This window comes from Typopeltis vanoorti, chromosome 22, assembly GCF_054136105.1.
Source record: "Typopeltis vanoorti isolate ZY-2024b chromosome 22, IOZ_Tvanoo_1.0, whole genome shotgun sequence".
Classification (NCBI taxonomy): Eukaryota; Metazoa; Arthropoda; class Arachnida; order Uropygi; family Thelyphonidae; genus Typopeltis; species Typopeltis vanoorti.
This window is the reverse complement of record NC_143570.1, coordinates 52853048-52880599: the sequence shown is the minus strand read 5'-3', so window position 1 is coordinate 52880599 and position 27552 is coordinate 52853048. Positions and strand designations below refer to the sequence as shown.

Sequence of the window (27552 nt, the reverse complement as noted above, 5' to 3'; positions counted from 1 at the left end):
CCAGAGTTATTCCATCATATTAGAACTGTGTAACCAAATCTGTACCCAGTAATTTGTGCCTTTAGAACAAAAGCTTCTGTCAGTCGTCATGAGCAGATCATGAAACGCATCCATCTCATGGAGCAAATTTCTTCAGTACAATATATACAGCCCTGCATCCGACATTCTCATATGCAGCAGGCTACATACTGTATTTAATAATGAATGTAAATAACTGCAGCACTGTACACTTATTAGCATTATTACTGCAACCCTATTCATTCAGGCTAGAAATCTTTTTAAATCGTCCCAGACCGGACATGAAATAACCATCACCTTTTATAACTCTCCCAAACTTTGCATCATCAGCAAATATCTGAATATCCTGTCAATCCACATGAACTAGTATATAAATATAAACTCTTTATATATATGCTTAACAACTTGTGTATGTATTTGTTCATAATTTTGCATAATTTGTTGTACCTGTGATTTTGCTGTGTCATGGGCAGTGTTCTTGCTTGTACCACCCTAGTTACAGGACTTCATATTATGTATATTGCCTATACATGTCTAGAGAAGGGGATAAGAATTTTTTGCAGACAAAATGTTTAATGTGAATGTTTCTAAATACATGTGAGAGGGATTTTTGTTGTTGTTGTTGATTTTATTTTTTTTTTTTTTTATTGAATTAAGGTAATAATTCAATGAAAGTAAAAAGATTACTTATTATTCTTAATATTTCTTTTTTGCATTTTTGATTTCCTGAGCTATGGGAATATTATTTTGAAAAAGTGAATCTGTATTAATATCGAAAATAAGTTGCTGGTTTATTTTTGACAGTTCAAATTTGCTTTCTTAAATTTCATATAGGGTTACAGGTACCGAAATGCCTACATTGCTACCCAGGGCCCATTAGCAGAAACAACAGAAGACTTCTGGAGAATGCTATGGGAACATAATTCTAATATTGTAGTTATGTTAACTAAACTGAAAGAAATAGCTAGGGTAAGCATTTACATGAATAATTCCCAAATTAATACATTAAGTTGTCTATACGCTGATATGTAAAATTTAAAATGACATTTGAGAATAGCAACCACATTTGAATTCTTCACTCAAGTGCTTTATTTGTGGCAGTGACATGACAACTGTGGTGATCATGCCAAATTTCTTAATAAGTATTTGTCCTAGCATGAGTTGGAAATAAACTTATTTTAGATTGTGTTGTGGAATTTTTACAGTTGTGTATAACTGGTATTCATTTATTTTCTCACAGATCCCTAGAAAATAATACAAAGCATATTAGTTTCTTTTCTGATCATTATCCAAAGGAGTTTTATTTATTAACATTCTTTGTATAGAGCATTTACCTTATTAACAATGAATCCGAATATCTACATTGAGGCTTATCTCTCATGGAAACAATGCAGTGCTTGAGCTGACAATACATGGACAAACCACGATGGCTGGCCGAGTGGTTAGTGTATCTACTCTCCAGCCAAAAGACTGCTGGTTCGAATTCCACTGTGGGCATGGATGTTTGTGATTGTATATGGAAATACTACTAGTGGTGGTTGGTTGGCGGTAGATGGCGTTGGTGTAGTTGCAGTCAGTTGGTGGATTGAGAGTTGTAGATGAGTACTCCCTCAATGAGTCTTTGGACTCCCTGGAGATGTGAAATAATACTAATAATAAAATATTATTATTATTATCAAGAGAGGCCTCCAGTGAGTCAGGAACTCATAGAGGGAGGCCACATATTACATGCACCAGCTATCATACTTATTCTTGAATTCATTCACACTGCTTGCACATGCAACATCCAGTGGCTGTCCATTCCAATCACGCACTATGAGAGAAAAATCTAACCCTCATCCCCTTCTTAGTGGCATTCATTCTCAGCTTCCAAGGATGCCCTTCTTTTCTTTCCCCACCCTCCATAAAATGAAATAATCCATCAACTGAAATCCTGTTATGACCCTTTCAGAAGTATAAGTGTCACTCATATCACCCCCCTCTCTTTCTCTTGTTTGCTAGTGTCTGCGGTCTACAAATTCTCAATCTGTCTTCATAATCAGTTCCACAATCCTGATATCATTTTTAACACATTCCTTTGCACTCTTTCCACTGTATATGAATCACAACAGAAACCAGGAGACCAGACTTGTGAAAGTAAGTCCAATAACTAAGGTCTTATCAAGGCCTTCTAAAGAGGCAAAAATGACATCCTTATCTTTACATGTGAAAGATTGTTTCAGCATGGCAGTTATCTTTTAAGGTACATTTTTGTAATCTTTGCTACATGGCCCCTGAACTTTAACTTGTTATCTACTAACCCCCAAGATCCCTTAGCCTGATTAGTTTCTTCTAGCATAATCCCAACTAGTGGCAGACTGGCCAGGGTGTCAGCTAGCTCAGTGGCAAGTGGGCCCCCCTTATACGAGTAATATAGACAAGTTTTTTATATATAATTTTCGATAAATTTATAACTTTTTTTGCCCATATTTACAATGAGAAACAGTATTGTAGTCGAAAGAGGTAAGCCTTGTCCTCACTTCCAAATTTTACACCTTTGAGTAATTCAAATATACCAACCAAATATAGTATTCTTCTTCATTATTGTTTTTTAATATACAGTATCTTAAAACAAACATTGTCCAACATCTGCGCAGATTTGGTTGCAATTAATTGATAAATTAAAGTATTCAAAGCTATCCTATAATTAATTGCATTAGACCAATTAAGATGAGCACTGACGTTCTATACACTCTTAAAACTTTCATACATCGATAAAAATGTAATCATACAGTCAAACAGTGAATTTTATAGCTCGGGTTGCATAATTTATGACAGCACACCCAACTGAAATGGGCATGCGACACCACTGATATATATATAGAGAGAGAGAATGTGGCAGACTGACCAGGGTGTCAGCTAGCCCGATGGCAAGTAGGCCCCTTAATCATTAGACAATATGTTAAAAATGTTAATGACCTTTTAGTAGCTTGAAAATATAATAGAAGTTCCAATATTGTTACTGTATGCAACTAAAATTTATGTTGTAATTACTATTTTAATAAAAAAAAATTTAGCTACAGTACAGTTGATGCAAAATATGACCCCATTATGGCAGCTCATGTTTCTGCAGTACAAAATAAGTACACAAAGAATCAAACAATTACAACAACAAGGAAAGGCTCAAAGTAAAGGCCATTGTGGAGTTTTTACATAACTGAATAAAACAACTATTAGCATGCTAATCCAAATTATGGAGAATATGATAAAAGAAAGAATTGGTTGTGAATCCTTTCTTTTAAGCTTACACGGTGATCCGAATGCATTTTCTTTTTTTTTTTTTTGAAAATTATGGAGACAACTACCGTGTTTGAATAAAAACTTTAGTTTAATATAACTAAAATCTACATTCGACGTTTCGACCTTTATGTCAAGGTCATCATCTGGAGCATACAACTATACACAGAAAACAAGCTACACTACAATTAAACTGGTTTGTTAAAGATACTGACCAACTGCTACAACAATTGTTGGCCTGACCTCTGGTGGAAAAAAAAAAAATTATACATCAACACTAGAGTCCTATTATTGGTGTTATCTGTTGGTTGTAGAAATACATTGGGCGTAACAACAAGTATCTATCTATATACATATATTAACATCATGATTATACTTGTACATTCCAGCCAGTTGGTATGGAATGGTTTCTAATACTAGTTGAAGATTGGTTAGAGTCCTGACTTACGTTGGATCTTATGTATTAGGTAGGCTGAATGTGTGCCATCCAGATCCTTGGAATTTTCATACCAGCTTTGTTGTTGATATTTGGGTGGTTTATCAGGATTTCGCAGGCTTCCTTAAATTTCCTTTCATACCAGGTTTTTGTGTGGTGTAAAGAGTGGGTGCTTTTCCAGTTGATTTGGTGTAAGGTGTTGAGCGCGTGGTCTGAGAGGCATGCTTCACCATAATGATTATATTTAATGTGTCTAATGTGTTCTTTCTTGCGTATATGGTTTTACTGTAATCTGGATTCGTTTTTATTGTTGTTTTATGGAGTATTTTATTAATAGTATTTTTGTTATAGCCATTATTTATGAATGTGTCGCTGATGATTTTTAGTTCTTGTTTCAGGGCTTGTTGATTAGAGCAAATTGTTGTAGCTCTGTTTTTAAGGGTGTTAATGACTCCATATTTTTGTGATGGGCGGTGGTATGAGTTAGCATGTATGTATTGGCCAGTGACACACCATAGCCATCCCATACATTAAAGGGTTATCAATAAAAATCAACAGAATCCTACAACATTATAACCTCAATGCCACCTTTAAACCACCCACTAAACTTAAAACCATATTCAACTCCTCTAAGGATCCTCTCCTCCCATTAGTACATCCTGGAGTCTATTACATCCGCTGCACCTGTAACTTACCGCACATTGGTGAAACAGGACGGACAATCCCTATACGCAAGAAAGAACACATTAGACACATTAAATATAACCATTATGGTGAAGCAGGCCTCTCAGACCACACGCTCAACACCTTACACCAAATCAACTGGAAAAGTACCCACTCTTTACACCACACAAAAACCTGGTATGAAAGGAAATTTAACGAAGCCTGTGAAATCCTGATAAATATCAACACCCAAATATCAACAACAAAGATGACATGAAAATTCCAAGGATCTTGATGCCACACATTCAGCCTACCTAATACATAAGATCCAACATAAGTCAGGACTCTAACCAATCTTCAACTAGTATTAGAAACCATTCCATACCAACTGGCTGGAATGTACAAGTATAATCATGATGTTAATATATGTATATAGATAGATACTTGTTGTTACTCCCAATGTATTTCTACAACCAACAGATAACACCAATAATAGGACTCTAGCGTTGATGTATAATTTTTTTTTCCCACCAGAGGTCAGGCCAACAATTGTTGTAGCAGTTGGTCAGTATCTTTAACACACCAGTTTGATTGTGGTGTAGCTTGTTTTCTGTGTGTAATTGGTTGTGAAGTTTCTCAAGCAACATATTATTCTATTTAAGTTGATTCAACACAAGATAGTTCATCCATCAATCAGTTTAGCATTATTATTCAGTATGTCCTTAAAGGTGTTATCTGTGAGTGACTACTTTCAGTTGTGCCAAGTGATGATGGTACAGGACAGGGACTTTTTGATCTATTGACTGAAACATTACAGCATCTTAAAGTTGATCCCCAAAAAAATGTTTATCTAATAGTACAGATGGAGCTGCAAGCTACATTGGCCAGTATAATGGTTTACTGATGTGGCTGATCAACATGTTCATATATGGTGCTATGTCATGTCTTGAATTTGGTGATAACCGAAACAACAAAATGTTGCGTGCCTGCAGTTTCTTTTTTCAATTTGCTCCAGAATTTAGCAACTTTTGTGAAAACATCATACATGAGAATGGCTGTATGGATAGAAGTTATTGGAAAACATCTAGGACAAGAAAAAATGAAATGATTAAAGATGATTGGTGAGACAAGATGGTTAGGAAAATCCAATGCAGCAACAACTATATTTGGAAGTTTTGATTATGACTTTTGTAAATGTATTGACTTGCTTATCAGTGATACGAGATTCAGACAAGTTTGATGCAAAAAGAAAACAAGAAGCAAATGTTTTACTTAAAAGTCTTCTAAAGTTTGAAACAATATTGACAGCATTTACTTACTTGTATACATTTGAAACTACAGCCCCGTTATCAAGTTATTTACAGACAAGTGGTTTAGATATGTTTACTGCATGGAGTTTAATAGATTCATCTACAAGAAAGTTGAAGGAACAGACAAGAACATTTGATAAAGTTCACAGCAAGGCACTGGAATTTGTAAATAAATGTAATAACAAGATTTCACAGTTGAATATGGATGAAAATCAAACATTGGAAATTGACTCTTTGGAAACAGCAAGCAGCATTGCCAGTTAACAAGCAGAGGAGGAAGAAGAGAATGGAAGATGAGCTTATAGATGATGAAGGAAATTCTTCAGATTCTCTAGCTCATTTTCGAGTAAATGTGTTTAACCTAATAATGGACCATGTTGTCCAGTCTCTAGATTTACGCTTTGTACAACACAAAAAGGTGTATAAAGATTTATCTTGCTTGGACCCAGCAAAGTTTAAAACTATTGCAGAGAAGGGGCTTGAAGATGAAGCATTGGAAGGTATTATTAAGCTGTCTCCACAAATCAGCAAAGATCAAGTAATATTGGAATTGTTTTCTTTTGCTTCGAACTTTTATGTATTAAAGCCATTGCTTAATGATGATGAGAATATGATTCCAGTTGCAACAAGTGTAAAATTTGTAGCACTTGCCCATCATGTATACTAAAAATTCTGGCATCCATCAGACTTCATGACAAGGTGTATGATAACCTTTATGAACTTTATAGTCATCTGCACGCTATCAGTTACTCAAGTCCAATGTGAGAGGACATTTTCAAAGCTAAAGATCATAAAGACAAGGCTAAGAAATTCACTGTCTGAGGAGAACTTGGAATCATACATACATGTTGCTATCCATTGAAAAGGAATTGTTAGATGAATTGGATGCAGAAGCAATTATTGACAGATTAGCACAATTATCTAGTGAATTCAAACAATTGCTCTTAATATAATGGACTGCAAGATATATATTCTTTTGAACTACCTGTTAGTTCGGTACAAACAACTATTTAAAAATATCCACCATTTATTTAAAATTAAAAAAAAAAATTTAATTCAATTATAACAATCTGTATTGACATTTAATATCTACTGTATACTGCCCAGTAATATGTACAATATATGTACACTGTAATTACTAAAAAAAAATTTTTAAAAAAACATTTATTTTGCAAAAATTTTAATTGTACCTTTTTTCCCCCCTTATGTATTTTTTCCAAAATTTTATTTATTTCTTATAAAAACTAAATGATAGCCTTATAGTTGTGGGTGGGCCTCCTTTGTCTCCTGGCAACCAATATTTTTAGACCCAGTCTGCCTCTGATCCCAACAATATAATACGACATTGAATATCTAATCACGTCAAAGTGCATGAGTTTGCATTTACTGATATCCACATTCCCATGCTCACAATTCCAGCCTGTTCAATTCATTCTGCAAGTCAGGAATCAGGAATACTGCATATCAGCAGCATTCCTGATTACCCTACCTATCTTTGCATCATCAGCAAATAGTTGTATGTCGCCTGTCAAATTCTTACCAATATCATTAATGTACAGATTGAATGACAATAGACCATGGACTGATCTTTGTGGAACACACCACCAGTTACCTTAAATCTTGCAGACTCACATCCCCCATATACCACTTTTTGATATCTGTCAGTCAGCCATCCTCTCATCCATGCTAATATTTTATAATCCAAACCCATATTCTCCAATTTATGCAACAGTCTTCCATGCTGTATTCTGTCATAAGCCTTAGCAAAATCCAAAAGTATTATGGTGCATCCAGGGGAATGGCGAAAGTTACGAACTTAGGAGCAAAGATACAGGAGGCTAGGTTGAGACGGTTTGGTCATGTGATGAGGAGGGAGGAAGAGTATGTGGGAAGAAAGGTCATACAGATGGATGTGCAGGGGAAGCACAGATGGCCAAAGAAGAGATGGTGAAGGGGGACTTGAGGATGAAGAACTTGGATGTGGCTACAGCCCAAGACAGGCGGTTGTGGAGGAGACTTACCACAAACAGCGACCTTACTTAATTGGGAAAAGCTGCAGAAGAAGAAGAATCATGGTGTATCCATTGCCCCTTGTTAATTCAGTGGTAACATTATTATAGAATGTGAGCAAGTTTCTAAAACATGACCTTTCCATAGTAAACCTATGCTGTTCATTACAAAGTAAATATCCACTCTCAACCCATTTCACAATACGAGTCCTAAGTAATTGTTCCATAATCTGCACCACCACTATTGTGATACTGATTGGTTGATGGTTGGATGCATTGGTCTTTGCACCGCCCTTGTGCAATGGGATTACCGTACATTCTTTCCATTCCTGCAGAATCTTCTCTGTTCTGAGACCCAAATTATATGGCCTAGTGAAAGGAATAGCAGTTTATCTGAACACTCTTTTAGCACCCATGGTGATATCCCATCAGTCTCTATTGCTGGATTCTTATTCAGTTTGTGCAACAGCTCTAATGCCTCCTCTTCATACACCTGAGTTTCTTCATTCAGTGAAGTGGTAGCAGTGAATTCAATGTTGTATATAACAGGTTAATAGCTTTAACAAATGGGCACTCATTAGTTGAACAACCTCTTCTGCATCTGTCATCCTCACACTATCTGCATTCAGAAAAGTTATTCTTTCTTTTACTTGCAGCATATTGATAGAATTCTTGTGGGTTGTCTTTAACTTGCGGCAGTTTCTTTTCATACCCAGACTTTGCTTTCCATACAACAATTGTGACTATTCCACCTGGTACTTATAATTTTCATAATGGACCTCATTCTTATGCATACGGTATTCCTTCCACATCATCCATTTCTTATGAATTTCTTGCTTAATTACATTACACTTCCATTTGACTCCTACCCTATTTATTCTTGAAACTCTTGGGACACATTCTGATATTGGATCACTTAAGTATTTTTTAAATGATTCCTGTACACTGTCAATATTCTTCCCATCCAACAATCTATACCATTCTGCTGAACTTAGTGTACTCCTCAGTTGGTCATGATTTCCTGCTTTGTAGTTTAGCATGTAACCTTTCTAAATGGAACATTCATAAACTTACGAGGGTGGTCTGAAAAGTTCTTGTCCGCAACCATAGATGGCAACACTATTGGTAAGAATTTTTTTTTTCTAAGTTGGTACAACTGTCATAAGCATCCATGTAAAATTGCAAGTCATTCTATCAAGTAGTGTGTTTTATACAGCTGTCTCAAGCAAAAGTGTTGTCTGTATCCCTTGAAATGAATAAAATTGAGTATTGTGCGGTTATAAAATTCTTTGTAATAGATTTAACACCAAAAGAAGTTCATAAAAGTTTATGGCACTCTTCTCCATTGTTTTTCAACAATTAAGAAATGGGCTGCCGAGTTTAAACGTGGCAGTCTTGAAGATGATCCACTTGAAGGATATCCAAAAACTGTAACAACACCAGAAATCATTCATGGAGTGCACGATGCAAAACCAAGTGAGTGAAATTGCTGAGACCATAGGCATTTCAAAAGAACATGTAGGATATATTTCGCATGAAGAATTGCATATGAAAAAGCTTTGCAAAAGATGGGTGCCACGCTTGCTCACAGCTGATCAAAAACACACTCGCATAAAAATCTCTGAACAGTGCTTGGAGCGATTTAACAAGAATAAAACTAATTTTGTGCATTGATTTATTACTATGGATCAGACTTGGGTTCACCGTTACTCACCAGAATCCAAACATCTGTCAAAACAGTGGACAGAAGCCGGTTGTTCAGTGCCAAAGAAGACAGAGTCGGTAGGAAAGCAGGAAAGGTCAAGGCATCGGTGTTTTGGGATGCTAAAGGCATTTTGTTTATGAGTTATCTTGAAAAGGTTAAAACAATAAGCAAGGAATATTATTCCGATCTTTTAACCAGACTAGACGAAAAAATGACCAGACGTGAAAAGACTCAGTTTGCAGAAGAAAAAATCATCTTTCATCAAGGACAATGCACCTGCCCACAAAAGTGCCCACAATGGGAAAATTAAGGGATCTGCACTATGAATTGTTGGAACATCCACCCTATTTCCCAGATTTGGCTCCCTCTGACTTCTATCTATTTCCAAAACTAAAACTCTTCCTCGCTGGTCAGCATTTTTCTTTGAATCAAGAGTTTTATTGCAGCTGTTGAGGGGTATTTTGCAGATCTTACTGAGAACCACTACATGGATGGGATAATGGCGCTGGAGCATCACTGGAATAAATGTATTAGTCTTAAGGGAGATTATGTTGAAAAATAAAAATAATTTTGAAATTATAAATTCATTTTTTCATTGTTAAGCTGAGAACTTTTCAGACCACCCTCAGATGTATATTCTACAAATATTTCCATGGGAAATGCTCATCTGAGATTGCAACAATATTTCCCCCCCCCCCACTTAGTAGTAAGCTCGTTGGTACACGTGCAGCTGCTGCTCAACATCCCTTCACAGTGCACTTTGAAACAAGCAGAACAAGTTTCTTTTCCTCTTCCCTCATCCCTGCATGTATTGTGGAACAGTCTTCCCTCTGTTGTGTTTCTCAAGGTGTACAATATACACTCATTTAAATCAAATGTAAACAAGTTTCTCCTTTCCCAACATATACCCATACACGGTGCTAATGTACTATATGTTGATCAACCAACCTCTCGTGTATGGGCTCAACATAAAAATAAAATAAAAAAATCATATGTCTCAACAATAACTGGATGCAATTCATCCAATATCATTAGCAGCACACCCCCCCCCCTCTTCTCCTATCCTGTCTATCCTTCCTAAAAAATACTGTACTGATAGCCAGGTCTCACTAATGCCTACAATCTGAGGTTCCAACATATTAATCAAGGCAACAAACTCTACCCATTTGTTTCTAATACTCCTAACATTCGTGTATAGACATAATAATCTACCTGCATGTTATTTTATGTACTCTTGTCTGCAGCCCGCATGATGCAGTTGGACAACTGGTAGATATCTATTCTTCTCTACTGCCTTATATATGTAAATATCTTTGCACATGTTTTGATGGGTCTGAACCAGATGAACACAAAGTCAAAATCGTTTTCTCATCATAATTATTTCCAAGATAATTCCCATTCCCTTCATCAGCATTGTTGCAAATATAAGAGGAAGGAAGCAAATATAACATTGTTGCTCTTATACTCATATTCTTACCATTCCTTCCATTATAATTTAGTTTTGCTGACTCTCTGTGTTTGATCCCATACCAGTTATTAGTTTTGTGAGACTCCTGATACTAAATGCATTCAGGTGTGGCCTGTCCCTCGTATACATAAATATAAATTGAGCTTCTGAGATTTCTGTGGTTATGCAGAAATAATTTCCAATATTAAGACCATATATCTTATTTTAAACTGAACTTTATTCTGTAGTCCTCTACAAGTTTCATGTACTGTTTTGTGCACTTTCTCAGGAGAGTTTGTTAGATATATGTTAAATGTAAAAGATCTACTCATAATCAAAGCTAACTGGAGTAGAATTAATGGTTGAAAATCTGTTTAACAATGAATGTATGATAGCATACTTAGCTAGAATTATCACATTTCAAAACGATATGCATTATATTTAAGGAGAGAAAATTAACTAAGACTTCAGCTTCTGTTATCAATTTTTAAAGGATGATTTTTCAAAAACTATCCCTAAATATTAATAACAGAAGTTCATTTAGTATGCTTTATGCATTATTCAGATATGATGCAAATTAGTAATGCTATTTAATTCTAAAATGTACCATACGAATTGAATTTCGTACTTAAAAAAGCTTTAGTTTTTGTTGTAGGTTAATAAGTGACTCAATGAACACTCTATTCAGCAACTACTGTGGCTAAGAACCAGCCCAGATCTCAACCCTATTGAGAATTTGTGGTACCAAGTGGAAACAAAAACACTTTAGGAACTCCAAGAAGCTGCTATAAGGATATGGAACCATGAATTGACATTTGCATCCATCAGGAAATTGGTTTTGTCATTGCCTACTGATGCTAAGCTGCAATAAAGGCAAGGGGATGACCCACAAACTATTAAAGAGCAAAAAGTGAATTTTTAGCTTTGAATATTAGTGAAACTGTAGCTGAACTAAATTTTGATACCAGTATTTGTTTTTCCAGTGAAAATATCACTGTCCACTCCATTTTAAAATATTTGCAAATTTGTCAAGTTTGTTGTCATTTCCAACATTATATTACATTCTTCATTATTTGTAACAATTATTGTGTTATTATCCCTTTTTAAACAGGCATTCAAATTTAATTAAATTTGAATGCCTGTTTAAAATTAAAATTAAAATTAAAATCAAAAAACATGGTTACAGCAGATGATGCAGTTTCTATGAACATGAGTGTATTTACCCGTGTGTGTGTGTGTGTGTGTGACAGTCAGAGATCTGTTTGGTTGTCTTGTAACTAGAGTGTCTAGGGAGGGAAGACTGTTGTTACTTCCTATTTTTGTTGTGAATTGGATCCTCTTGGATGTTGGCTGTTCAAATAGAATAGGAAAGTATGTAAGGGTGTCCTGACCATATGGCTAAATTGTAAACACATTGTCCACATAGTGCAGCCAAATACTACACTTAAGGTAGGGGTAGAATTTAGGGCATTCTTTTCAAATGTCAACATGAAAAAAAGTTATCTGGGGATGGAGAAGAGGGTTGCCCATGGCTGTACCCTCGATTTATTTGTAGAATTTTCTTTGCTAAACAAAATAGCCTGATTTCATAGTGAACTGAAACTGGGCAAGTATCAGGAGGAAATTCTGCTTGGATAAGTACCAAGGTGTCCTTAAGTGGGACATTTGTAAATAAGGAGGAGACATCATAACTGACCATTAAGTTAGTGTTGCAGAGCATAAGGTTTTGCATACTAAAATTAAAATGGTCTGAAGTTTTGATATGTGACGAGGTATTGCCAGTAATGCAAGAAAGCACTTTGACTAAATGTTTAGCATGGGTGAATCTATACCATCTGCAACAGGGCATGGCAGTACATCCTCTTAATGAATTTTTGCAAGTCCATAAATACATGGAGAGGGGAGGGGGGGTCTGGAATTGTAGGGTTTTAATTTGTTGGTCACATCTGCTGGCCAGGAGGTAACATTTTTTAGTAGTCTGTGTGTAGATGGGGTCATAATTTTTCAGTCAAACAGATAGGACAGCCAGCATCCATATATTATTATTATTATGGACGACTCTATGGAGTCCTTAGACTCATCGAGGGAGGCCCTAAACATCATGTTCAAACAACTATACGACATTCTCACAGTATCTATCATACCTTGCCTTGAACTCACTCACAACAGACTCTGGCAGCTTATTCCACTCATTTACCACTCTAAAAGTAAAGAACCCAGCTCTAACACCCCTGCTAACCACACTCTTGCCCAGCTTCTGTAGGTGTCCCCTAGTTCTTCCACCACCAGTCCTGATCTCAAAAATATCCTCTGAATTAATCCTATAGAAACCCTTTAGCAATTTGAATGTCTCAATCATATCTCCCCTTTTCTGCCTATCAACTAATTTCTGCAACCCACAAATCTTCAACCTGTTCTCATATGGTTCATTCCATAGACCTGCTATCATCTTAGTCACTCGCCTCTGGATCCTCTTACCTCCTCCCCATCAAGAAGGAACCTAGGTGACCAAATCTGGGCACAGTAGTCGAGATGAGGTCTTATCAAGGCTCGGTACAGAGGTACAATAACTTGCTTGTCTCTGTTCGTCAAGGTATTTTTCAACAACCAAGTGAGTTGATGAGCTGATTTAGCTACTTTTGCAATGTGCCCCCTAAACTTCATCTCCCTATCCACCAACACTCTCAAGTCCCTGGCCTTTCAATCTCCTGGAGTACAGTTTTCCACCAATGTGGTATACTGCTACTAATCTTTTCACCCCAAAATGCATAACCTTACATTTTGTCACATTAAATTGACATCCATTCTCCTTAGCCCAGAACTCCAATCTATCCAAGTCGTCCTGCAAGATTTTGACATCTTCTGCATTCACTATCGCCCTACCCAACTTTGCATCATCAATGAACAAATGAACTGTTCCTCTTAGATCCTTCCCTATATCGTTAATCAACAAATTAAACAGCAATGGTCCAAGAACAGAACCTTGCAGCACACCACTAGTCACAGGCTGTCTTTTGGACTCTACTCCTGAATAAACTACTCTTTGATATTTCTCCATCAACCACCCACCTATCCATCTCACCAACCCTATATCCATTCCCATATGTTGTAGTTTATGGATTAGAATTCCATGTGGTATCCTGTCAAATGCCTTTGCCAGGTCCAGCAGTATCACTGTAAACCCATTACCCTTATCCAGTTCAGCCATCACCTTGTTATAAAACTTGAGCAAGTTACTGAGGCATGATCTACCCTTCACAAAGCCATGCTGTCCCCCATACAGTATCTCATTTTCATCAATCCATTCCTGTATTTTTCCCTTGACTACTTTCTCCAAGACCTTGACAACGACTCCTGATATGCTGATGGTCGGTAATTTGCAACCGTACTCTTGGATCCTCCTTTATGCAGTGGAACTATTTTTCCCCTTTTTCCACCTTTGGGACTAAACCAGACCCAAGACTCAGATTAAACAATATAGTCAAGAGCACTGATAATTCCTTAGCCGCTTCACGCAAGACCCGTGCCGGTATACCATCCAATCCCACAGATGTATTCACATTAAGGTTCTGTAATAGGCTATTACCTTCCCTTCATTTATTAGAATTCCCGTATAAACTAATGGTTTCTTCATTTTTTCAATGTCACCACCTGGATGATATACTTTTGCAAAGTGCTCGCTCAGTAACTTCACTATATTGACTGATTCAGTGACCTCCTTACCATCATCATTTTTTAAAATTTTGCCATGTACAGTTTTTTTCTTGCTTGCAACATATTGAAAGAACTGTTTGGGATTCTCTTTAGCTTGCATAGCTAGTTTCCTTTCATAATCCCCTTTTGCTTTTTTTACCACACTCGTTACCCTTCTGGCCTGCACTTTATGCCATTCGTATGCCTGCAAGTCACCGCTCTCTTTAAATTCCCTCCACAGTTGTTTCTTTTTTTGCAGCTCAAGCTTAATGGTGTTATTCATCCATTTAACCCCTACTTGTTTTACTATTCGCACCCTAGGTATACAATCAGCCATAACCTCTTGTAAATGCTCCTTGACCACTTCCCATGCTCTATCGACATCCAGCCCTTGCAGTTGTACATGCCATGGCACTGATCCAAGCAATCTCCTAAGCTTGTCATACTTGCCAGCACGGTAATTCCACATATACCCTGTCTTAATCGAAAATTCCACACCTTTAGCCACCTTCCAGGTCAAGACCTTATGATCACTCTCACCAATAGGTGGCAACATGGTCATATTCGTTACAGTCAAATTCTGAGATGCTATTACCAGGTCAAGTACTCTCACACCCCAGTATTTTCAATTACATGCTGTCTCAGATAGTTATCCCTTAATAATTGAATAAAATCCATTTCCTTCCTCACATGTGTCCTCTCCTCCTGCCAATCAATGTTAACATAGTTGAAATCTCCCATAATAATTACCCTCCTTCCACTCATTTCATCAATTTGTTTATGCATACTATCTCCACCATCTATTCCATCACCTGGTCTATAGCAGCACTCAACTATATATTTTTTCTGCCAGTCTCAATCTCACACCAAATAGCCTCAAATGAGCTCTTTTCACTATCCTGCAATACAACTTCAATTCTCCTTGGCTGCAGATCATCAATAACATCCCCTCCCCCCCATTTTATTCTCCCTGAACACACTATAACCTACACATTCTATCCCACTAACTAAATCATCTTTTGTCAGCCATGTTTCACTAATGCCAATAACCTGTGGCCAGGAAGAGCCAATCAAGTCCAAAAATTCTTCCCCCTTGTTCCTAATACTCCTGGCATTAGTATACATGAAATGCAGTGATCCCTTTGTCCCACCCCTATCTTGATGTGTTATTCTAAATGTCCCATTCCCATTTTTTGTCCTTAGTGCTGGCTCGGTTACATTATATTTATTTTTACACTCAACTGTCTCACTGAAGTTTGCATAGTTTCCCTGGTTCTGCACATCCATTTTCACTTCATTCAGCAACACTTTTTCCAGTCTCTGCACACAAAATCCATTCAAATGCAGGCCATCCATCTTGTATAAATCCTTTCGCCCATCAAACTCATTCCACACATCCACGAATTCCATACCACACCATCTGCATAACCTGCGCATAATGTCATGTGCGATTATGGCCCTTCTTCTAAACTCTTCTCTGTCATACCTTGGCAACAGACTCACGATTCTAACTCTGTCACTCTTTTCTTTCGCTATCTTTAACAATACTTTAAAGTCCTCTCTCATAAAAAAAATTTATCTCCTTTCAATTCATTCGTACCCGCCACAACTATCAATTCTTTCATCCTCTCATATATTGGAGTACCAAGGATAAATCTGTTTTCACCACTATGGCAGCTCAGGATTAGCAGACCATGCCCTGGATACCCAGCACAGGATCTGTTGGAAAAAAGAACCACCTTTCTCCACTGAAGCAAATTTAAATTTGATGAGCATTTCCTCGAATCTGCTGCAGCTCTTATGAACTATACCAACCTAAACAAATATAGTTGTACCAAACTGCCTCTCATAAGGGAAATCCTCATTGGCAAATGTAGGCATAATTATAGGATTTAGATCTTCCTATATCTCTCCTGTTACATCTTTGTTACTGAAGTGTGCCTGCATGCACATGTTCCCTGATGATGTCATAACTTAAGCAAAATATAGGAATTAATAATTAAATACTTTTATTTATTATTTAGTCTACATTGTTAATTTCCTTAAACAATATGACGCTTTTTGAGAAAAGGATATAATATAAAGAAAATTGGCAATATACTGTACAACACACCAAAACAATGCATTTCATTTCTAATAAAATAGGAAGAAATTTAAAGAAGTATAACATCAACGCCTCCTATAAAACTAAAACGTTTATTCCGCACATCCAAGGACAGCTGTGATGCGCATCCAACAGTATATCAAATAAAATGTATTTGTAACCTTCCATACATTAGTGAAACTGGACACACAATAGATATCAGAAATGTAGAATACAAAAACCATATTTACCTAATCCACCATGAGAAAACAGACTTCTCCTATCATGCTCTGGATACATTCCATAAGGCACGCAACTCTTGCTAACTCTTCCTCTCCAGTTTTGGTTAAGTGACCATATCACCTGAGATGAGATAAGCTCACATACTCTTGAATATAAAAATGCCATAATTCCTTCTGATTATTTTCATTTTTAATATGATACTGCCATTGATGTTGTCTGTTCATAACTAAATTTTTCTCAAAAGTATCATTTTTGTAATCTCCATTTTGTAATCATCTGTTTTATTTGTAACCCAGTTGTCAGATCCATAAGTTAAAAATTTTATTATTATTATTATTATTAACACTAGTCCTGCGAGAAGTCAAAAGACTGACTGTGGAAGGTATGCACTGTTACACACAAAACTCATTCAATATATCTGCATTCATCACAGTGTTAAGCAATGCATTCCACTCACCAACCACTCTCTATGTTCTATCCCCTTCCTCCATTCTATAAAAATTTTCTTCCCCATTAACCTGGCGACAACCCTTTACCAACTTTAATATCTCAATCATATCCCTCTCTTCTTTCTATTCACATAGTTTTGCAAAGTGCGTTTCCTCAATCTGTCTTCATATCCCACTTCCCTAAGAGGTGTTACTACCTTAGTCAGTCTTTAGACCCTTTCCAGTATATCCACATCACCATGAAAACCAGAGGACTAAATCTATGCACAATAATCCATACGAGGCCTGACCAGAACCTCTATTTCTTCATGTTAAGGTCCACTGCATCATTGCCATAAGCTGATGTGATGACTTCATAACTTGTGCAATGTGATCAATGAACTTCAGATCCTCATTGAACTGACAGTTCTACATTGTGGCCTGTTCATGCAATCTATTTAAGTCCTCCTGTAAAGCCACATCTGCTTGATTCCTCATTACTCTCCCAATTTTGCATCATCTGCAAACAGGTGTATACCACCAGTGAAATCCATCCCAATATCATTAATATACAAAATAAATAACAATGGTCCCAAGACATATGGGAATTTTTGAAAGGTTTAAACTTCCACCCAGAAGACTGTACACTTGGAAATCACCTTAAGATAGCTATCATAATAGAAATCAAATTCAGAATCACATCTATAGAAAAAGTAATGAAACTGAGTGAAACACAGTTTGGCTTTCAGAATGGTTTTGGTACTAGAGAGGCCCATTTCTGTTCCCAAATATTGATATAAAAATGCATGGAAAAACAGAAAACTGTCTTTGTGTTTTATAGATTTCGAAAAAGCTTTCGACAAGGTCAGACATACTAACTTAATAGAAGTCCTTCAATAAATAGGGCTAGACGTAAAAAGACATAAGACTAATAAGAAATCTGTATTGGAATCAATCAGCTACCATTCAATTAGACAGCATTACCAGTGATATTAACATTCAAAGAGGAGTGAGACAAGGATGTGTGCTCTCACTACTCTTGTTCAATATGTACTCAGAGGTAATCTTTAAAAAGATATTGGAAAAATTTCAGAGGGAATCGCAATAAATGGAAAGATAGTTAACAACATAAGATATGCAGATGACACCGTACTAATTACAGATAACATCACAGATCTCCAAAAACTCATTGACAGAGTATACATAGAAAGCCAAAGAATGGGAATAAACATCAACAAGACAAAATGCGTGGTCATCAGCAAACATCTGACCTCTTCAATGAAACTGACACTTAATGGGAAAAATATCGATCAAGTGTCAAGGCATAAATATCTTGGTTGCTGGTTTAATGAAAGGTGGGATGCTGAAATAGATATAAAGACAAGGACTGAAGTTGCGTGGCAGTCTTTCATGAAAATGAGAAAATTATTCTGCAATAAAGATCTAAACATTGGAGTCAGATGCAGAATGCTGAAATGTTATGTCTGATCCATTTTACTCTATGGAGTTGAGACATTATTATTATTATGAGCATCATGTGACACCCAAGGGCGGCTCATGAATAGGCACTGCGGAACTGCAGCACCCCTAATTTTTCTCAATATATAAATATATTTATTAATTTATTTATATTTGCTTGTAATATTTAATTTTTTCATCAACAATCCTATACAATCCTCTTCTTTTGTATAAAAAATAATAAAAATGGCCTTACAAGAAGTTTGAATAAATTGAGTGATTGGGTACAGGAATGAGGATGTGAGTTCAATGTTGCAAAATGTAAGGTTTTAAAATTTGGGAAACAAAGATGGGATGCAGAATTTATGCTTGGTGAGGATATATTGTTGGAGGTGGAGGAAATAAGAGATCTGGGGTTGATAGTGGATAAGAATCTGAAATTTGGGGGACACAGAGCCAAAATTGTGAAGACAACACAAAGGCTCCTGGGAATGATGCAGAGGACACTGACTTGTAGAAGGAGATTCTTGTTCCATTTTATAAGGCTTTGATTAGGCCACATATGTACTATTGTGCCCAGATTTGGCCACCTGGTGTTCAGAAGGACAAAGAGATATTGGAAAGGGTCTAGAGGCAACTGACTAAGGAAGTTTCAAACCTCTGGAATGTCAAATATGAGGAAAGATTGAGAAGATGCAATTTGCAGAGTCTGGTGGATGGGAGAAAGAGGGGAGATATGATAGAGACCTACAAGTTAGTAAGGGGTTGTTATAGGATCATGTTGGAGAGGTTCTACAGAAAATAGTGGGAGATCAGGGGAGAACCGGAGAATCCAAAGGTCATCCCTGGAAACTGTATAAAGAGGATGTGAGTAGGGGAGTGAGAAGCAGGTTTTTTTCATGCAGAGTTGTGAATGATTGGAATGCCTTGTCTGAGAGTATGGTGTCTGCAGAAAATTTGAGTGTATTTAAAGCATGGTATGATGAGTTGTGTGTATGATAAAAGGACCTCCCAGATTAGTTTTTGACTCCATGGGATCTTGGGTAATAATAATTAAAGAACCCCAAAAATCCTTTAGCAAGCCATGCATTATCTACAAAACACAGGATTCAGTGGGAAAAAAATCAAAGTGTTCAACGAAAGTTATTTTCTTCTGGAAAAACTGTAGAAAGAAAGCTGTCATATGTCAGAACAAAAATTTTCTGACATATAGCACATTCAGAACCTAAAACTTTCTCAGTTTTGGGAAGTTATACTGATTAATACTTACCATTAATGTATTTCTTAATTTGTAATTAATTTTTTGAATCTGGAGTTATGCGGTTTCATATATGTACGTATTCCCATCCCGCTTCAGGCCTCACCACTAGTTGTATCTTTCCGGCGCAGGCCACATTTGCCAGTCTCGCACATGCTGTAAACAAGCACTGACGTGTTTCGCGTGGTCTCCATTCATACACAATTTTTATAGTCTACAAACCTTGCGATTGTTTAATGTTATGTTCTTGATAAAAATTTTATCACATAAAAAAAGGAAAAACTAAAGGAAGCAAGTCCGATTCTTCTACAGCTAGCAAGAAAAGAAAAACTCAACATTATTAAGGATTTTGAAGGCGGAATGAAAATTTGTGAGCTAGCAAAGAAGTTTGATAAGAACAATCATAAAAGAAAGGTTTACAGATTTTGGAGGACATAGATTCTAATGAGGAACGAATTGTAGCCACAAGGTAAGGAATAAAAAAATCATTAGCTTGCTATGAACAAATTTTGTGTGACAAGAAAAAGACATTATGCATTAGACGAATCTATTAGATTTTATGAAACCATTGATATCGAAATAACTTTCTTTTTTTTTTAATGTACGAAAAACTACAATTATAATTATATTTCTTAAAAAATATAGGTGTTTTTGTAAACCTCTGGTCCCAATTAACTAATATTTTGTATGTTTGTATGCAAAATTATACCCGAGTTACGCGAATTCGACTTACGCGCTTTTTGTTGGTCCCACCTATCGCGTAACTTTGGGGTATGACTGTACTGTGAAATTGGGTAGGCAAGGATAGAATGCAAAGTCTGCACTTTGCAAAATTGAAGAGGTAGCTTTACTTGCTTGTCCACTGTCACAGCTAATTCAGATTCTGCTGTGTGGCCTTACAGCATCTGCTCCACTTCTCGTAGTTCTCCCCAATTTTGCAAATGCAAATCTAGATAGAACTATGAGAAGTGGACCAGATGTAGATGTGGTGGGCAGATTCAGCTATAGATGGGCAGTTAAACCTTCCACTGCATCTGTTACAGCAAAAATAATCTATCTATTGAGGAAATGGCATTTTCATCCATAGTGCTTTGCAATCCCAAGAAAGATTCTTCTAAGTTTAATTATAAATTTCTCCAATTAAAGGTTGTAAGCCTTACTTCGAGTTGTTCTTGAATCAGTCAGTTTCTGACATGGACAAGTGGGTTTTTTTCTCCTGTAAACTGGAGGTTTAATCCTGCAACTCAAGAAAATCAACCAGCACTCATTGTTTCAGACAAATAATATACAGAGTTAGGGACCATGAGATGGCAGCAATTGTCTGCTGTACTATCTTCCTCCAAAACAATTAAAATCATTGATAGTCCTGAGTCACCTGTTTGTGATTGGCTAGGGTGGGGATTAGCTGCACTTGAGTTTCCAAAAGTTAATTAGGACTAAACAGCCTTGGTTACTCCCATTGGGGAATAAAAAGCATTAGTGGATTCTATTTATTTTTCATTCCTTTTTTAAAAAAAGTAAAAAAATAGCATGAAAGTTTTCCCATTCTGCAGAGATATTTTGTATTTATTTTATTAGTATATTTTGTATGACATTTTACTAGCTTCTGCAGTAATATTAATTCATATTTCTTTAATCTTTTTTTTTTTTTAATTTTCATACTTAGGAAAAGTGTCATCAGTATTGGCCTAGTGAACGCTCACAACGCTACCTCTATTATGTGGTGGATCCCATCACAGAATATAACATGCCCCAGTATATCTTGAGAGAATTTAAAGTTACTGATGCAAGGGTATGAAAATTTTGTGGTTCTCAAATTTTATTGGTGCATTTTTGCTGTTAAGTAGTTTAATTTATGAAGAAAACATGCAAATGTTATTGTTATGAATTATATTTGATGTAATTTGGTGATCTAGGCATGTAAAGTCACCAATTAAATTAGCATATGATCTTGCTACCCCCCCCCCGCATGCAGTGCACTGCATGCGGGGGGGGGGGGGGTAGCAAGATCATATGCTAATTTAATTGGTTAGTTTTTTATGTATTAATCACAATATACAGAATTGAAACAATAATAATCAACATTTTATTTAATTCATTATACATATTTTACTTAAATTTTATACACTTTAAAAATATGCTTGATGCAATACAAATTTGACATCTTCCCACCCCACCCCCGACACACACATACACGAAGTTGAAAAGAATTCATGTTAAAAAGTGATTAAATACAGTTGCAGTATTTATTTTATATAGCAACCACAAATATTAAATAAATGACGGCAATGCACAAAGTTGTTTGGAAAATGACTAAAAATCTAGGCAGTTTTCATGATTAGGATATACTTAAAACTAATATAAATTTAACTTTAAGTAAGTTTGATTTTGAATATTAATACCTAAAAAAATTAAGTTTGCTACATTTTTCAGTATTTTTTGAACACTTCTTTATTAGGATGGGCAGTCCAAAACAATTAGGCAGTTTCATTTTATTGACTGGCCTGAACAAGGTGTGCCAAAATCTGGAGAAGGCTTTATAGAGTTTATAGGTCAAGTTCATAAAACAAAAGAACAGTTTGGTCAGGAAGGTCCAATCACAGTTCATTGTAGGTATGTCAGATATGATAATTTTTGCTTTGCTTGTAAAATGTCTAAAATATTTTCAAAAATAATTTTATCTATAGTGTGACTGATGCAATGGAAGAACTGAAAAAAGAGAGAGAGTTAGTATGGAAGAGGAGGTATTCAAAGGATGTCAAAGTAGCTTTGCATGAAATTGGCAAAGGTCTACTGAATAAAAATAGTGCATAAGATAAATTTTCCGGTAGTACAGTGAAATAAGTATGAATAGGAGTGAATAAGATAAATGTGCATAGAAGGAAGAGAGGGGGGGCATGATTGTGCATTTAATTTGGTAAAGGGTTGTTACCAGGTTCTACTATAACCTAGTAACAACCCTTTATAGTAGAACAGTTTGGAATGAAAATTTCCATAGATAAAACTAAAACAATGGCATTTTGTGGACAAACTCCATGTTAGAAGTAAAATAGTTATTAATAATAAATAATAGAACAGATAAATACTTTCAGTTATCTTGGATGTGAAATATCATATGAAGGAGAAAAAGACAAAATTAAAAACTTCAAAATTTTTACAGATTACAGGCCTGATAAATAGAACACTCAATCCAAATATAGTACAAAAAGAAACACACTTGAAAATATACAATACTTTAGCAGTGCCCACATTATTATATAGCAGTGAATGGGCAATAAACAAAGAAAATAAACAAGTGAAATGAGATTTATGAGAAGAACTGCAAAATACACATTATTAGACCAAAAAAGGAATGAAGACATTTTAAAAGAACTAAAAACAAAATCAATAGAAGAAAATCTTAACAATTATGAACAAAAATGGATAGAACATGTAAACTGAATAGCCAACACTCCATATCCGAAACAAATACTAAAATAATATAAGGCAATTGGAAAGAGAAAGGCAGGGTAGACCTCAAAAAAGGATATTGGATGGATAATGAGACCGGAACAGACCAATATGGTCTAAAATCGTAATTAGCATTATGATGATGATGTTACCAGAATTAATGTGGAAGACATTTTTCATAGAATGGGAGAAGATAAGCTAGGGAATTGGTAGTCCCTTTGACTAGATTGTTTAATCTGAGTGTCAGCTCATGTAGAGTCCCAAGGGAAAATGTAAAGAAGTAAAAATAGTTCCTTTGCAGAAAGGTGGTTCCAAGACAGAAGTAGCTAATTATAGACCAAAGTATTCAGGACTGGGTAGACAGGAATGAGATACTTTACGGGGGTGGAGCAGCATAGCATTGTAAAGGGTAAGTCATGCTTCAGTAATTTACCCACTTTCTATAATAAGGTGACAGCCGAGTTGAATAAAGATAATAGCTACAGAGTCATACTGCTGGACTTTGCAAAGGCATTTGATAGGATACCAGATGGAATTCTGATACATAGATTACATCAAATAGGTATGGATACAAAGCTGGTGTTGTGGATAAGAGAATGGTTGATGGAGAAATATCAGACAGTAGTTTATGCAAGTGCACAATCCTACAGAAGGCCTGCAACTAGTGTCCGTGCCATAGGGTTCTGTACTTGGAACACTGCTATTTAATTTGTTCATTAATGATGTAGGAAATAATCTGAGGGGAAATATCCAGTTATTTGCAGATGCAAAATTAGGTACAGCAATAGTTAACAAAGATGATGTTGCATTTTACAGGATGATTTAAATAGACTGGCAGTATGTACAAAGGAGAATGGATGCCAATTTAATGTGGTGGCAGAGTGTAAGGTTATGCATTTTGGATTAAAAGATTACCGTCTGTGCACCATGTTATTACTATTATTATTACTATTATTACGGGCAACTCCAGGGAGTCATTGGACTCATCGAGGGAGGCCCCAAATCATATTCATCACAACTATTTGACATTCATACAGTATCTATCATACCTCGCCTTAAACTCATTCACTGTCACAGCATCCACCACAGACTCAGGGAGCGCATTCCACTCATTCACTACTCTAAAAGTAAAGAACCCAGCTCTAACACCTTTACTAACCACACTTTTGCCCAGTTTCCATGGATGTCCCCTAGTCCTCCCACAACCAGCCCTGTACTCAAAAATATCTTCTGAATTAATTTTATAGAAACCCTTCAGTAATTTGAATGTCTCAATCATATCTCCCCTCCTCCGCCTATCAACCAATTTTTGCAACCCACAAATCCTCAACCTGTTCTCATACGGTTCATTCCACAGACCTGCTATCATCTTGGTCACTCGCCTCTGGATCCTCTCCACCTCCTCCCCATCAAGAAGAAACCTAGGTGACCAAATCTGAGCACAGTAGTCTAGATGGGGTCTTATCAAGGCTCGATACAGAGGAACAATAACCTGCTTGTCTCTGCTTGTCATGTTGATGGGAAGTTGAAAGTTTTTTCGACTTGATTATACTATAAATTAAAGATGCCAAGAAATTATATTCCTGGTTTAATTCTTTATCGAAGTGTAAGAAAACAAAGTTTATGCATGAAGTAACTTCACAACTGGGCAATTCATATTTCACATTACATCCTTAGTATCCCATAATGCAAAGCACATACCCTTATGGACATGTATAATGCTATGCATTATGGGAAGGATCACTATCTAGACTGATTTTGACCTTTATTAAGGTGAAAAAATAAAGGAATGTTCGTCATTGGCCTAGAGTAGTTACTGTAGGCGTGCAAGAGAGCCTGATAGTATTAAGAGAAAAAAAAGACAGATAGATATAAAAGAGCTGAGGCCTTTTCTCTGTCATTATAAAAGGCTATGAGTTTTCCTTTTTCACCAATCTCATATAGATGAACAACCAAAAGACCAATTGAAACTAAAGCACAAAGATGACTGATACCCATATGGTTATCTTTATCTGAGTTAATTGCCTTGAGTTGGCCTTCTCTGCCTATGATTACTCTCCTGTCATCCCTGTAATTGACTATAAGACCACATTGAATTAAATAGGATGGAACCATTTGAAAACACCTCTCATAGCAAAAATAGGAGAATTTATCCCCCCCACCCCAAGTAAATATTACATAATGTGGATGGCCAACATCATGTCGTCAAAATTGATATCTCCTAGAATGCTTCTTTGCAAATACAAAAATCGTCTGACTGAACAATAAAATTTTTCTCAATACATCATTATAAAGCATTTGGATGTCATATTGCTGGTTTTCAAATCCATGTTTCTTTCTAACCTTCCGTAAATGGTATTTTAATTCATTAATTATAAAAATCAAAATTCTTTTCCCTTTGCTTACAGGTAGTGGATGCTGCAAAAAAATAACTTGTTCTGTTGGGCCAAATGCCCAACTCATTACATAATCTGTTCCAAATATGCAAGGAAGAGGGCAGCTGTAGAATGCATGTTCTACTGTTTCCAATTGGTAATAGATGTCACAGACTGGATGTCTGATGTTAAAGTACCTCCATTGGATCGTATTGGCAGGAATGTGGCCATATGCAATTCTCCAAACAAGATCACTTCACTTCTGTTAGGGTATCCTTGGAACTTCAATAAGTTATAAAACAAAGTGTTGTTGTCAGTACACAACTGTGGAAGTTTGTGGCGAAAGAGATTAAACATTTTTAGTTATACCAAATTTTGCTTTTTTTTTAATGGAAAGAATGTCAATGCCAGAATGTTGTAGCAATCGAGTTAAGCACAGAGTGTTGTAGTATTCAGGAGCAATCTCAGCTTTTGGACCTTTATAATCATTTACTCCAAACAGGAGAAGATGAAAACCCAGGTAGCACATTGAAGCTGTATTGCTTAAATAGCAGAATTTTAAGAATAGAAGTCCAAATCCTCCATGCTTCTTTGAGAGTTGAAGAAATTCCTTTTTAACTTCTTGGTATCAGCTAGACCAAAAATATTGCACTGGCTTACTATATAATTGCTTTTCTTCAGCTTCTGTGATGTTTGTAATATTTATTACATACAACTGAGCAGGAAAGATTATGGTTTTGAGTATTATGGCTTCAGAAGAAAAATAAAGTGGACTATTTTCCAGTCTTCTAAGATTTGGTTTCAAAGTTTTTTATATAAGTTTTTTTTTTTGTTTTGTATATAAGTTCTTGAACTGGTAATGTTGGGTAAGTGGAGAAGGGAATTCCAAGTATAATGAGGGGGTTCTCTCTTAGGGATTAGTCCAAAAGGAATGCCTCCAAGATCCCACTTTCCAAAAACTTTTAACACGTTCGCTGCCACGCTACTTCGGCATAGTCTGTTCCCATACGCCGAGCAATTTCACTTCTTCAAGGTCAGTATGGTAATCTCGTTGCCGGTGGTAAGCGTCATATGAGTATACTCGTAGCTGGCTTGTATAGCTCATATACGAACTATGAGTATACTCTTAGTTGGCAGTGAACGTGTTAATTTTGTCTTGTCTGCATTAGTAGCTAATCCACTGATCTTGCTGAATTTTTTCCAAATACCAAAAAATATATATGGGATCATTATCCTTCATAGTTGAAGGAACTGTTATTCCTCGTATAGCATGTATATTGTCGACTTCGTGTAAGAAAGGTTCAAGAACCAATGCAAAGAGCAGTGGAGTAAGAGGGCAACCTTGCTTGACTCCTTTTCTAATTCTGACTGGGTCTGACAGGAATCCATTAACTAGGAGGCAGGTAGTTGAATTGGCATGGACTCCTTTGATAACAGATAGTACCTTTTTATCTACATACACCACTTTGCTGGAGGATGTGGAACAGAAAGGGATGTTGGACATTATCAAATGCTTGAGTAAAGTCTACTGATAGCACAGCTATCGACTGCTTTTTCATATTAACTAAACAGTTTATATCACATAGAAGAAACAGATTAAATTCTACTGCTTGGCCTGGAACTTCATACACCTGTGTGCCTTTAATTATGTATCTACTTTGAGCCTGTTATTGATAATGCGGAAAAATATCTTGTAGTCA

General features: G+C 36.1%; 1 protein-coding gene across 8 annotated transcripts in view; it reads left to right on the top strand.

The window, feature by feature from the left end:
• The window catches only part of LOC150094422 (tyrosine-protein phosphatase Lar-like), a 1380317-nt gene that overhangs the window by 1335499 nt on the left and 17266 nt on the right, over positions 1–27552 (top strand). For all 8 annotated transcript variants that reach the window (XM_090412197.1, XM_090412199.1, XM_090412204.1 and 5 more), the window contains 3 exons: positions 853–987; positions 21694–21819; positions 22486–22640. In XM_090412197.1, the coding sequence (XP_090268323.1) occupies positions 853–987; positions 21694–21819; positions 22486–22640 (416 nt within the window). The remainder of the gene's footprint in view (positions 1–852; positions 988–21693; positions 21820–22485; positions 22641–27552) is intronic.